At 35.9% G+C, this 14,695-nt stretch overlaps 2 protein-coding genes across 7 annotated transcripts in view; both read left to right on the forward strand.

Annotated features, from left to right (window-relative positions):
• Positions 1-2,918, forward strand: part of LOC128982912 (peptidoglycan-recognition protein LF-like) — a 175,761-nt gene extending 172,843 nt beyond the window's left edge. For 5 of the 6 annotated variants that reach the window (XM_054402010.1, XM_054401985.1, XM_054401994.1 and 2 more), the window contains one exon: positions 2,654-2,918. In XM_054402010.1, coding sequence (XP_054257985.1) covers positions 2,654-2,820 — 167 coding nt within the window. In that variant the 3' untranslated portion in view covers positions 2,821-2,918. The remainder of the gene's footprint in view (positions 1-2,653) is intronic. The other variant, XM_054402029.1, reaches the window with a different exon arrangement.
• A 4,250-nt stretch (positions 2,919-7,168) lies between these two features.
• Positions 7,169-8,959, forward strand: LOC128983703 (uncharacterized). Its single transcript, XM_054403105.1, has 4 exons — positions 7,169-7,229; positions 7,338-7,491; positions 8,115-8,175; positions 8,561-8,959. The coding sequence occupies exons 1-4, from the start codon at positions 7,187-7,189 to the stop codon at positions 8,900-8,902; spliced, it is 600 nt and encodes a 199-aa protein (XP_054259080.1). The 5' UTR covers positions 7,169-7,186; the 3' UTR covers positions 8,903-8,959.
• The last annotated feature ends 5,736 nt before the right edge of the window (positions 8,960-14,695 follow it).

A 14,695-nucleotide genomic window follows, 5' to 3' on the forward strand; every position in this document is an offset into this window, starting at 1 on the left:
CCTAGACCAGATAGAAAACGAACAATACATCTCCGCCATCTTCCTTGATTACAGTAAGGCTTTTGACTGCCTGAGCCACGACCTGATATGTAAGAAACTCGAAAGACTCGGTATAAGAAACTCTGCGCTAGAATGGTTCAAAAGCTACCTAACGGGACGTTCACAAGTCGTGGATCTGAAAAACTCATCAAATGAAGTCACAGAAAGTTTCAAATCTTCAAAAAGCAAGCTGACGAGAGGAGTTCCACAAGGCTCTGTATTAGGTCCGATTCTATTTATCTTATTGACTAATGACTTCCCCAAACAAATTGAGAGTGAAAATGCTGTTGCAATCTTGTATGCAGATGACACAACCATTTTGATCAAGGACAACACAGCCCAAAGCCTTTACCTTAATTCAAACAAAATCGATCTTAAATAAAGCTATCCTCTACTCAAAGAACAATGACTTAGCAATAAACCCCACAAAAACTACAACTCTGAATTTAAGTAAGAAAAAAGACATAGTCCCTCAATTAGAGGATGTAACAATAGAAAACCACACAAAATTTGTCGGTGTTATCCTTGATAACAAACTAACATGGAAAGAGCACATCAACCACCTAAGCAAAAAAATCAGTACTGGAATATATGTCGTCAGAAGAATAAACTACATAGGCGGACTCTCTGTGGCCAAAACAGCTTACTTTGCACTGGTAGAGTCGCATCTTAGATATGGCTTGACAGTGTGGGGAGGAACTTCAACAAAAAATATGAATCGAATTCTTGTCCTTCAAAAGAAAGCCATAAGAGCCCTCGCCAACCTTGTCCCACCACAGACTTGCAGATTAGCATTCGCAAACCTAGGAATCCTCACAGTGGTGTCTCTCTACTTACTTGAAACCATAAAGTATGTGAATGAAATAAACCCCCCAAGAAACCAATACCACCACTACAACACCCGCCATGGCTCCAAATTTGCACTACCAGTTTACCGAACAACTCTTTGGGAGAAAAAACCTTCCTACACCGGCCGCAAGCTGAGGAACCATCTACCTGACTACCTGAGAGACCTGACTGGCAACAAGCTACACCAGGAGTTGAAGAAGTGGCTAATCGCAAGATCCTTCTACTCAATAAAGGAATTTTATGAAAACTATTGAAATTAACATGTACAATTCACTATTGTATTGACACTATTGTAATTCTTAACAAATTAACAATAAAGAATATTGTATTGTATTGTATTGTATTTATATATGTCGTTTAAAGCGGATTTTATCAAGTTTTGTTTGAATATGTTGATTTAACCCATATTTTCATTGTTTGGTGTGATACCATACAAAAGATACAATTATTGTATCGTTCCATATTTACTATATACTATGCATTATATGTTATAATATTTGAAACTTGTTTTGCTTGGAACAACAGGCAGTATCTAGTTCAAATCTCCCCCAGCAATATTATTTTTCCGCCCTGTCCTTAACCATTCCCTATTCTGTGCACCATTTCTAAATACTTTCCTTTGTGGTTGCGGTTTTCCCCTAAAACGATACATTTCGACATTGCATAACCATTCCAATCCAACCTAAAAACAGAACACTAAAATCAATAAACAAACAAATACACAATGTTTACATCAGCTGGTATATTTTTAACAGTTTATAAAAACACTGTAGCATAGCAGTCTTCCATTAGAAAATAACTGGATCTTTGACGGCATGTGGGGCACAGCAGGGGTAATTTTTGACACTTCTGATACTTTTCCCACCGCCAAAGCTTAAAGACATTAAGCTTTAAAATGAATCCTCAACAGCCATGCTAGCTTTTTCCTAACTCTAAATATTTCGTGGGGACTGATTTGCTTACGGAATTAAACATACAGAAGATTCTGTTCACCTTCTTGTATACTATTTTTAATCTCGTGCAGTATACATGTGAATAGTGATGTGTCAAAACCAAATCTCAAAACCATCAAAACTTTGGAAAAGTTTTGGTTTCGACATTCAAAAGTTTCGAAATAGGAAGTTTTGGCACTTATATTTTAGAAAATCATGACATTTTTGTGTCATTATTATTAACATTGTTTACACACAAGCTAGTAGCAATTGAGCAAACACATCTCCATTAACACTAATGAAACAAGTAAATTGTATTCTGAACTGCAAAAGGCATCTTAAATACTGGAACAGCTTAGAATTCAGTTTCATATCGATATTTATTAAAAACAAAGAAATATTGATCACTAAATGTTCTAATTAATGTAATGTTTATGTTTATTTCAATGTCAAGAGTTTCATTTATTTTAATGTTAGTTGTTAAAAAAAAATTTTATTTTGTTTATGTGTCACATTCATGTTATTACCTATATCTGGATTAGGAGTCACTCTCTTTCAGTTTTGATCGCATAATCTCATAGCCATAATAAAAATGTTATCATTACCTGTATTTTTTATTTTTTATCAACCTTGACCAAGAAACTAAAAAGTTTCGCGTTCAAGTTTCGAGATTCGAGAATCGGGATTTGAATTTTTAAGTCTCGGTTTTGGTTTCGAGATTCGAAATTTCTGGTTTTGACCATCACTACATATGTGAATATACTTTTCTTTTTCAAGACATTTATGTCAACAATCTATGACTTAAGAATGTGTAATCTTGTTGCTTTTTACAGCCAAAGAACCAACCCCGGAGACTATTAAAGCAATATCCTGGTGTCTGTCTAAAGGAATTCATGCCAGGTACATAGATGCCAACTTTGATACCTATTACATTGCAAACAATGAGATTTTACATGTACAGCATCCAGTGCCTGGAGCTGAAAAAAAACTGGATCGGTAGAGGAAAAACAAGACACAGTAATAACACAGTGTAAAACTCTGCAAATTTTTGTAGTTTAAGGTTATTACTCTTAAAGGCAAATAAATTAATTATCGATATGTTGGTTATGATTTTTTTCTAATACCTGAAAGAGTGAAAATATATTTGAGGCCAACTACTATGTAATCACTGTAGTGAACCAACACTGTAAAGGGCTGTACAGACTAGCAAAATATTGGCAATACAACTAATGGAAATCATATTCTGAGATAGAGGTAAATGAGTTGAGAATTAATAAATACAAGTACCAGATCAACACATTAGTAAAAAACATTAGTACATACATTACTTTAACATTAGTAACATTACATTACATAACATTAGTAGAGAGGGAGTTAAAAATATCCCTCAATATTATTATTGATTTGTTTGTTCTGCACAGGACTTTGGTCCTTGAGGATCCGGGTCTAAATCCTTCCAATCACCAATGGATTTTATCCAAGTGATAATGTCGCAACCTCTAGGCCTAGAGTGAAGTGTTAGAATAACAATCCTGAGCAAGGGCCTAGTAAAAAAACACACAAAAAGTAACTTTCTTTAATACATGGTTACATGAATTATTAGCCATGTTGAAAGGCTGAATAATCATGTCTTTGACAATAAACATTAGCAATCTCAGTGACCAGCTCACTTAAACAAGAACTAGGGGCCCAACCCAGCAATTCCCCCAGCCCTTCACCTCCGTTGTAATTTGTCCTTAAGGGTCCGCCCTACCTCTGCCGTTTTGTGCAAACGCAAGGGGCTGGAGCAACTGAGTTACCGAAGGCTACATTTAACGTAGAATCAAAATAAGGGTGTCATTTTGAAGATGATAAAATTATCTAAATTATTGTAGTTTCAATATGTTAACTATTGTACCATGAAGCCTGAAAATATTCTTTTGAATGTTGACGAAAAATGGCAATTTTAAACTGCTGTAACTTATTATAGAATCGTTACTTTAAAAATGTGAAACAAGGGTCACTTAGATTGTTCTTTGTTCTTTAAAACACCGTTTATTGTTTTTCACTAGCATGTATGGGTAGCTTACAAAGTCAGTTACCGTGAACCTCTGCAACTAGCAAATTTGAAGCCGTAACGTACCGAACCTTGCGGCCGCGAGTGGAACTACACGCGTACAGCCCCTCCACGGTCATATTGCTTCCCCTCCTCCAATTCTCAGCTCTCAGCTGAGAAAGCTTTCTGCACTGACTATATAATACCGTACTTCTGCTGTACCCACAACACACACAACTATTTGGGCTCATCGATGTTTTGGCTACACTGTTGTTAAATAAACATTTCAGTTTAATGAACGAATCTTTTTTATACAGATACTAGCAGAATACCCGCCCGTTGTTAAATAAACATGTCAGTTTATTGAACAAATCCTTTTTACATAGATACTAGCAGAATACCCGCCCTTTATACGGGGTTGGTGTACGTTTTCAATGGGGGAGGACACGGTTTTAGAATTTTTTTGTTCCATTAATGTACGGCATGCTATAGTTACCACATCTACCATAGCAAAAATGGTCTATCACCATATGGAGCTCATCATACAAAATTTAAGACCAACCCGACCAGTAGGTAATGCGTGATGAACTTCAAACAAACAAACAAACGCACAAAATTTCACATTTATAATATTTGTAAGATAATAATCTAGTTTGTATGAGAAAGTAGATTAAGATGAACTATGAACGTACCACAACACGTATAATGGTTCTAATGCTGTACCGGTAACGATTCGCTCAAAACTAAAACTAAATTGATAATAAGATGAAAAGTATTTTATTTATATCATTATAATTTTTTGTATAGAGTATAGCAATAAGTATGACTGACTAGGCCGATGGTTTGCTACCTATGTACTACCAGTACTGTACAACTCAGGATGGCTAGTGTAGTCCACCACTCTAGAGCGGTGGAGGTTGATGATCAGCTGTTGTGAGACTGGGGTGGAACACCCCCGCAGGCAACATTGGACGCGCCCACGAAGGCCGTGCGATAGGGCTTTCTGCTATACTAGCATCCATCACCAGCACACGTGCACAGTCTCATTCTGCTATAATATCGTTTGTAATATTCTTTTATAGTATTGTAAGTTCTATTATCTAGAAAAGACAGGTTCATTCGTACTGCAAGTTCCTTTGTATAGTTATTTATTTGAAATGCCTCATCCTCGAAAAAAAAGGTCGCTCAGTTTCCGTCAAATGTAAAAGGCGAACTGGAAAAAACCTTGGACTGGATCTCCCAACTGGAAGAATTATGTTGTTGTCTTGATATGCCATGCATGTCACAAAAAACGTACGCTAGACATCAACAGCTTGTCGATTCTGCTATCCACGACTGTACTTGGGAGAGCTTGGAGGAAGCAGCACGTGAAGAGGCAGAGTTAGCTGAAGCTGCTGGCTGTGTCGACAGCGAAGGAGTACCAGAGATAACGGTCATTATTGATGGGGCTTGGTGTAAGCGTTCCTACAAGACCAACTACAATGCTTTATCAGGCGTGGTAAGCTGTGTCCTATTGTTATTACATTGTTTTCTACACATTTCTAGTTTTTTTCATATATAAACATTTGTTCATATCTCGTGCATCTTTTTTGGACGAATGTTACCCACCAGCTTTTCAAGCAAAATACTGTGCCGTACTCCATCTCATGATATGTTTGTATATACTGTAAACATGATGCAATAAAATATCCAAGCTTAAATTATGCTTTCATGTGACGAAAGTTTGTGTTTGACTTTTAATACTATTTTTGTTTTGTTTTAGGGTTGTATCATTGGCATGAAAACCAAAAAAATACTGTACATTGGAGTTAGAAACTCATATTGTTGCATATGTGCTAGAGCTAAAGGCAAACAATTGACTCCACCTGAGCATGTGTGCTATAAAAATTGGTCAAAGACGTCTACTGCCATGGAAAGCGACATCATTGTGGAAGGCTTTAAAAAAGCAAAGAAATGTACAATCTGAAGTACGTGAACGTGATCGGTAAGTGCATTGATTAAAACCTGATCTGACACTTTTTAACAACAATATAATTTACCTGTAAACACTGGATACTTAAAACTATCACATTCAAAACTTGGATATTATAAACTATTAACTTTAGGCAGGAATATTTCTTTATTAATACTAAAATTTCTTTAGGAGATGGCGACAGCAGTGTCATGACAAAGTTAGTTGAAACTCAACCTTATGGGCCTTCAACAACGATTACCAAAATAGAATGCACTAACCATTTGTTGAGAAATTACATAAAGAAATTGCAAGAGGTTGGGGACCAAAAACGTAACGAAGTTGGACCTGTTCCTGGAGAACTGAGGAACAAAGTGAAAACAAATCTCCTAAGGCTGAGGTATGTGTGTGTTCTTTATAAATACAAACTTGTGAGTAATAAGTTTAAACAGCTTACTTACTATACTTAGCCTGACACAAACATCCAAGGAGCAACTATATACTCAATAACTATTGTCATGTAAAAACGGGTGAAACATAAGCAGTGATTCATATTTTTGGAATGTTGTGTCTGTGGCTGAGAAATAATGACTTCTTCTAATTGACGTAATCCCTAAGTTGTCAAAAGGCTACCCATAATATTTATTACAATAATATTAACAATCTTTTCTTAACACGCCAATTCAATTGACGGTATTAATAAACTCACTTTAACCAATGATAAATATTTCAACTTCCAGATATGCAGTAACTGGTGCAGTTAAACATGCAAAATCTAAGGAAGACATACCAGTGCATGAGAGAATCAGACAACTGAAGGAGGACATAGCAAACGGCCCTCGGCATGTATTTGGGGACCATTCTAATTGCAAAACCTACTTTTGCTCTGGCCCCAAAGAGAGAGAATTAAATGTAGTAGGAGAATTGAAGACATACGGTTTGTGGAACCATATAATGGCTGCCAACAGTTACCTTAACTTTTTTTCATTCTCTCTTCTTCAATGCGTAACTACCAATCTAGCCGAGTGTTACAATGCTCTAGTTTGCAAATTTGTGGCAGGAAAAAGAGTTAACATGTCACAAAGAAACTCTTACAACACCAGAAGTGAGATGTCAGCACTCTCAATGAATATGAAGGAAGAAGCACTTCGCAAACTTTACAAAAAGATGACATTTGGTGTCAGTCCAGGGAAATATTCAAAGTTAATTAGTTCACGAAAACAAAAGAAGAGATTGAAACCCAAAAAAAATTTGGTTGGTAAGTCAAAGAGAAACACTTGCCTTTTCCCCGACGCGGATTATGGAGACACTGAGACCACTCCTGACCTTGATGACGACCAGTTTCAGACTAGGAAAAATGAGCTTTTGCATTCTCTTGAGATGAATGAAGAAAAGAGATCACAGCTAGAGAGAAATTCGAGAGGTATCAATATTAATAATAATAAATAATTTTTTCTCTCATTCACATTTGCCTAAAAATAACCCTTACAGGGGTTGGTATCTTAATTGGTAGGCAATTTGTATTTTCTAGGTCAAAGCCTGTGTGATTTATGGGTAAAAGAGAGAAAAAAAAGGATCACTGCATCAAATTTTGGAAGGATTTGTAAAATGCGCTCAACAACGTCCTGTCAGAAGTTGGTTGAGCAACTATTGTACAAGCAATTTTCAGGAAATTCCGCAACAAGGTAAGTTAAATCAGATATAAACCAATGTTAATCCTTATGCATATACATACAGTATATAATACGTGAAGGTGATTAATAAGATACACTACTCCTACACTAGGTACAGCGAGACGCGGTCCATACTTTACAATTGCTCGGATTCGAGCAACAGGTGCACTATTCTAATCTAAAGGTTATCTATGGGATTTAAGAAAAAATTGCTATACAAACTAAAAGTTTCGCCTCCCCTACAACATTACAATTTAAAAACAATATTTTATATTAACTTTAAAATGGGTAATTTGTACTAACAAGAACATACTATTAAATATAAATGCATTATTATATTGTCATCAATGACGTGGGTACAAGCAATTAGTGTTAGATTTTTGATGATAATAAACCTGAATTCCCACTAAAAATGAAAACTAATGAAATTAGAAAACCCAATTTTGGGAATAAATTAATTGTTGTGCTTCAGATACGGCTTGGAAAATGAAAAGCATGCAATCGCAGAACTAAAGGAACTGATTCTTGAGAAGGTGGAAGAATTAAATGTAGTAGGAGAATTGAAGACATACGGTTTGTGGAACCATATAATGGCTGCCAACAGTTACCTTAACTTTTTCCCTATTTGTTGACAGGATGCAGCCATTTCTTGCCGCTTCACCCGATGGTGTAATCGAGGGCTTGGGTTTAGTAGAGGTGGGTAAACTTGTATATTTATTATTTATACTCAATTGCCTAAAAACATTAAATTTGTAACGCATTACCTTGTGCATTTACGTTTCCAAAAGAGAAGAAATACTAAACTGTTGTAATATTTATCATTCCAGATAACATATTTATTCTAAAAGGTTATAAATACATTAGTCAACAAAGCAAACATGTGTGAACTAAAGTAATTTTGCCAACAGCATCGTACGTTTGAAATTTATAACTATAACAATTTACAATTCATTGTTGTGGTAGGCCTGCTTTAAGATACTAATAATTGAGTCGTGTATTTCATTTAACTAAATCAAATTTTGGGTGTGATTTGCAATACTGTACCAGAATTTTGTTACATCATCTGTATTTTGTTTTACAGGTCAAATGTCCTGCATCAGCTAAAGACCTGACGCCAGCTGATGCAGTTGTTGAAAAGAAAATAAAGTTTTGTGTGCTGGATGAAGAAAGGAATCTAAAATTAAAACGGAGCCATTGCTACTACTACCAAATCCAGGGACAGCTCCACATAACACAACAAAAAAATTGTTGGTTTTTGGTGTGGACTAACAAAGGCATGTCCATAGAGAAAATCGTGAGGGACGACCAGTTTTGGGAAAACAAAATGGAAAAACCCCTGACTAATTTTTATTTCAAATGTGTATTGCCAGAGCTCATCGACCCAAGACACCCTCGGGGACTCCCAATAAGGGATAGGTTTTGAAAAGTTTTGTCGACGAATAAAACTGATAAATTATTGTAATTATTTAATAATTGGTAAATGAAGGTAAATTATAAATAATTGAAATAAAAATTTTCTATTTCAACTGTTGTTTTTATATTTCAAAATATTGTACCTACCATAACTGGGTTTACTTATGGTACAGTAATCTGTTTGCAGCCAAAATGCATTTACTGACAAAACCCAGTACTGTAGCCAACTTTGAATATTTATTTAGTATATGGATAAGCACGAGTGGTGAGTTTTGAAGCATTCCCGGCGCTCATTAGACCGCGCCTTGGCTCGCGGTGTTTTGGTGTTTTGTGGAGTGGAAGTTGCACTAGTGGCAATGATAAAACAGTGAGTATGCCAGTGCGCGTGGGTAAGCGGTTCCTCTCCTGCTGGGCGCCGCGCCGCTTTCTCATCCCCTCTCCCACTCACTCGGCCCCTCTCCCGCTCCCCTCCGTTGAGCAGCGCTCCAAGCAGCCGTTAGCTACATCGTGCTGAGATTTCCGACTCGGGGTCCGGCGGACCCTTAACCATTCCCTATGCTGTGCACCATTCCTAAATACTCTCCTTCGTAGTCACGGTTTTGCCCTAACACGATACATTTCAACACTGCATTACTATTCCAACCTAAAAACAGAAAACTAAAATCAACAAACAAACAATACGCAATGTTTCCATCAGCTGGTATATTTAAAACTGCTTATTTAACTGCTACTAGTTAACCGCCCGTGCTCCGCCACAGGAATATTGTCAGCAATAAAAGAAATAATAATTAACAAATACTGTTTATCTTTGTATTTTATTTAGTTGTTGTTTAATTTTTTACATGAAATAGAACTGATAGTTTGCCTGTATAAACTATTTTATGTTAATCAAACCAATATATGATTTTAACCAAATGAATGTTTTACCTAATAAGCAGCTATTTATGCTATTTAGATAATTTGCTCAAGTATATTCCTATATTCGTAGTTTTTTTTTCCATTACATTTGTTGTATGGAATAAAGATAGTCACTTAGCCTACATGTAAATCACGCATCAGCAGTTGGTCGCATTTCACGAATCTTTGACCCATACTGTGAGTAAAAGCTGTGTTTACGTCGTATATATAAAGTTGGGCATACTATGTTCAATGTTAGAGGGTATTAACGGTCCAATTTGATGGAAAAGGAGTCGTGGATTTTAAAACTATCTAGACTACCACTACCAGAAAGATGTTGATTCAAGTGAGACTTGGAACTGGCCATTTCAAATGCAGATTTGTACCTATTATATTTTACTCAAATAGTTTTTTGTCTCTTTTGACCCTTAATACTATTTTTATAGCCGCTGTTGATAAGATTTTCCATAAACTCAAAATGTTGATAAGGAGTTCATTTTACCTTCCCCTTGTGACAACACAAGGAAAAATATTTGTGTCCCAGTTAGTCTGTTCTGACTCAAAATTCATAGATTTGCAGTACTGACAAATCCAATCTAACGACCCCAATTAAAAAAAAAATGGTATTTTTTAGAAGGGACTTCCAGAGCACATTTAGCACCATCACTGCTCTTTACCTTTTTAGTTTGATGGTTCTCTAGATGTTTTTTTTTCGTTCTGTATGTCTCTTTACGCCCGGTTAATGATTACCTTTTCTTTTTCTTTTTGTACTTTTCACATCCTGGGGTTAATGATAAACGCTATAATGACCCCGAGTCAACATTGCCATTAAACATCAAGTCAGATACTTCTTCGCCAGAACCGATATCGTAAGTCACAGTTTCTCAAGCAACTTTTCTGTGTAGGCCTGCTCGAAATATATAGTTAGGGTATAGTTCACTGATAAATTGTAGTTCCAAATATCCCAGCGTACTCGCCATCTCGAGAAGGTAAAATTTGGACGTTGAACACCTATCTTGAGTAAGATTAATCACTTACAATAAAATGTTTGTATGTTTACCAATCATTAGCAATTAATTATCTGTACAACTTGCAAGCGGATTTCCCTATGATTGTTCTGGTGGCTATAGAGAATAAATGATATTGATTAAAACAATAAGTTTCCGTCCCCTACTATGGGTATTATTTCACATTCCATACTCAAACTTAAACTCAATTACCACTTTCCTTCAGATCACTTTGCAGGAAAACTAAAACATTTTTGTGTCCCAGTTAGTCTGTTCTGACTTGAAATTCATAGATTTGAAGTAGTGACAAATCCAATCTAAGGACCCCAATTCAAAAGAGCTGGTATTTTTTGTAGGGACTTCCAGAGCACATTTAACACCAACACCGCTCTTTACCTTTTTAGTTCGATGGTTCTCTACATTTTTTTTCGTTCGGTATGTCTCTTTACGCCCGGTTAATGATTACCTTTTCTTTTTCTTTTTGTACTTTTCACACCCTGGGGTTAACGATAAAGTTTTATAACGCTATAATGACCCGAGTCAACATTGCCATTAAACATCAAGTCACATACTTCTTCGCCAGAACCGAATGGTAAGTCACAGTTTCTCAAGCAACTTCCCTGTGTATTTGAAAAAAAAAATCGCTGATGTATTGTAGTTCCACGTATCCCAGCGTACTCGCCATCTTGAGAAGGTAAAGTTTGGTACCACTGAACGTTTAACACTGATCTTGAGTAAGATTCATCACCTACTATAAAATGTTTGTATGTTTCCCACTCATTAGCAATTATATGTACAACTTGCAAGCGGATTTTCCCATGATTATTCTGGTGGCCGTAGAGAATAAATTATATTGATCAAAACAATAAGTTTCCGTTCCCTACTATGGGTATTATTTCACATTCCATACTCAAACTTAAACTCAATTACCACTTTCCTTCAGATCACTTTGCAGGAAAACTAAAACATTTCAAAAATAAGTTAACAAATACACTTTCCTTGATCAAAATCATGTGTTTATAAACAGAAACTCCAAGTTTAATAATTGCATACTGAAAGTGATGTTATAAAAATAATAACAATGTCTGACAAACATTAAACAGCTGACGAATAATTTAGAAACTGTTTATTATATTCTTCAATAAGAATTGTATTGACTCGACCTTTAAAGGGCTGTAGGTCGTAGCCCTTAGAAAAAACGTAAATTCTAAGGAAGTTCGGCAAATCTAAACACTATCCCCTTTAATTTGAGACATAAATCTTGTAGATCGGTCCAGTAATTACTGAGAAAACAGTGTTACAACTGTGTATTAAATATATAGATTATACCACTGTATCAGTACTTCCATTAGAAAATAACTGGATCTTTGTTGGCCTGTGGGGCACAGCAGAGGTAATTTTTGACACTTCTGATATTCTCCCCACCGTCCTTGGACCTTAAGCTTTAAAATGAATCCTCAACAGCCATGCTACCTTTTTCCTAGCTCGAGATGTTTGGTGAGGACCGATTCGCTTACGGAATAAATATATAGAAGAAGATACTACAATACAATACAGACTAAAAAAATATGGTTTGTAATAAAAAACAAAGATATGATTTTACCCAGGAGTAAGGCAGTGCTTCACTCCGATATCAGTCAATACCATTAACTATTGTATACCGGTACTGAAGTAGACATCCCAGATCCCATCTATATGGACCAGCTGATCTATCAGTTTGACTTGTAAAAAAAGTTTATGTATTTGACAAAAAATTTACATCAGAACAATCTGTCGGTGGCTCACATTAACTGCAACAATTTTGATTTAACTTGTTCGATGCGACGCCGCGATCATTGCACTTGGACCGAGGTATACAATTTAATCGTAACACATAGACCGGCTGTCACTTGGTTAACAGTACACGCAGACCACGGGCGAAAACCTGTTAAACAGTGATAATTTACTTTATAATACACTGCAATCGTATTTGTAAATAATATATTCTTGTTTTTTTTTTATATTTTTGATAACCTCTTGTAATGTCACATATTTGCGACAAATAGTGAAAATTGAAAATTATCATATTTTTCTTGAAATAGCTCAAATGTTGTATATATGTGACAGTTCATTTTTGTTAGTGTTTTGAGGTGAAAGTAAGTAAAAAAAAACTGATTATTCAAGAACAGTTTATAACGGAACAAATATAAAAGCAACATAGGATAATGCAGCATACGTACTGCATACATACATACATACAGTGATGCAGAAAAGTAAAGACCAGTTTTTCCAACTATCATATGACGTCACCAATCATCATATCCATCCACAGACCAAGTGACACAGTTGTGCGTCAGACATCCCTGTAGACCACTGCAGAGAATTCAGTGCATTCAAATAGACCGTTATACAAAGATATAAGCATTTTGATAACATTGGAACACCGACGCAAATATGCGTCGTCAGTCTATGCGACGGCAGTCTATGGGTAGAAACTGGCCGTCGCATATGTGCGTCACTGGTCTATATGAAAGACAAATTTTGTACTATTGCGGTAGTAAACGTGTTAAAAACTGGTGACCATTTCAATCAAGGCCACACTAAAAAAAACAGGCCGTAATGCTCGTCTAGCATGACGTCACGATAGAAGACGGCAATGACGTAATGTTTGCCGTTTGTGATCAGCTGCTTGTTTTAATCTTTTCATCGAAAACAAAAATATAACCTTAATTACGTCATTGCCGTCTTCTATCGTGACGTCATGCTTGACGAGCATTACGGCCTGTTTTTTTAGTGTGGCCTTGATTTCAATATAGGGGATGTAATCTCAAGTTGTATCAATGGCTAAACAAGTAAAGATTTTTTAGATCTCAAACTAATATCAAGGTTTAATTAATTAAAGAGTACATTTTATTTTTACATTTATATTTTATTTACACACAATACCTAATATGTTCAGTCTTTTAAAGCCCAATTAGTGTTAGTAAAGTGTATTTTACAATCATTTTGATATCCTAATAATTAATAGTAGTACCTATACGGACACACAAAATTAGTATAGTATACTTGGAAGCTATAGTATTCTTAACACAAACTTTTTCTAAAGCCCTGATTTAGGCTAAAAACACACATACAGTGATTGATAGCGGTGCGGTGCGATTTAGAGCGACAAAATCAAACCCATACATTCAAGTAGTAACGCACACACAAACAGCTTTTGGAGTGTAGCGTAGCGAAGCGGTTGACTTTTGAACAATCTTGTTTGTTTTTTCAAGTGTTTGGGAACAGAGAGGGCAACTACTTAATCTTGAGTCACTCTGCTCGAGTCACTGTGCGAAGGTCATTGTCATATATACATTATGTATTAGATTATTGTAACAGGTCCCAACTTTTGATAAATAATTTGGATTCAATTCAGTATAATTAAGGTAATTTAAGTGTAATATGAAATTAAGCTTGTCTCAAATACTGGCTTGTCGGGTGGGGCTGAATAGGTTTTAAATAACCAGTAACCTGGTATATAGATATATACTAATTTCGATAGTTTATCGAGCGATTCAATTCAAGGAGGTTAAGTTACAGCAGTCTAACATACTCATGTATTGCACGAATCGTCACGTGATTCATGCTTCTAAGAACTGGAAACAAATGGTGATATTTGCCACTCACCTCCCTTCCTTCATTCACTTTATGCACCCACTCTTGACCGGTTTGAAGCACGCAAAATGAATGTTTTCAACCAATTGTTTTCGCTTCTGCAAATTACGTGCCAACTTACTATGTGACATCTTGGAACTGATCGCTCTCGCTAGTCGCTGTATGTGTATCAGTTGCTCCACTTAAGCTCGCTCTGGATCATACCGCCCACTCCGCCCTCAATTGCTGTATGTGTGTTTTTACCCTTGGTCTTATTTTAAGTT

Source organism: Macrosteles quadrilineatus, unplaced genomic scaffold (assembly GCF_028750875.1).
Source record: "Macrosteles quadrilineatus isolate MER2022 unplaced genomic scaffold, UCM_ALF_1.0 Scaffold_1__1_contigs__length_201487025, whole genome shotgun sequence".
NCBI classification, from domain to species: domain Eukaryota; kingdom Metazoa; phylum Arthropoda; class Insecta; order Hemiptera; family Cicadellidae; genus Macrosteles; species Macrosteles quadrilineatus.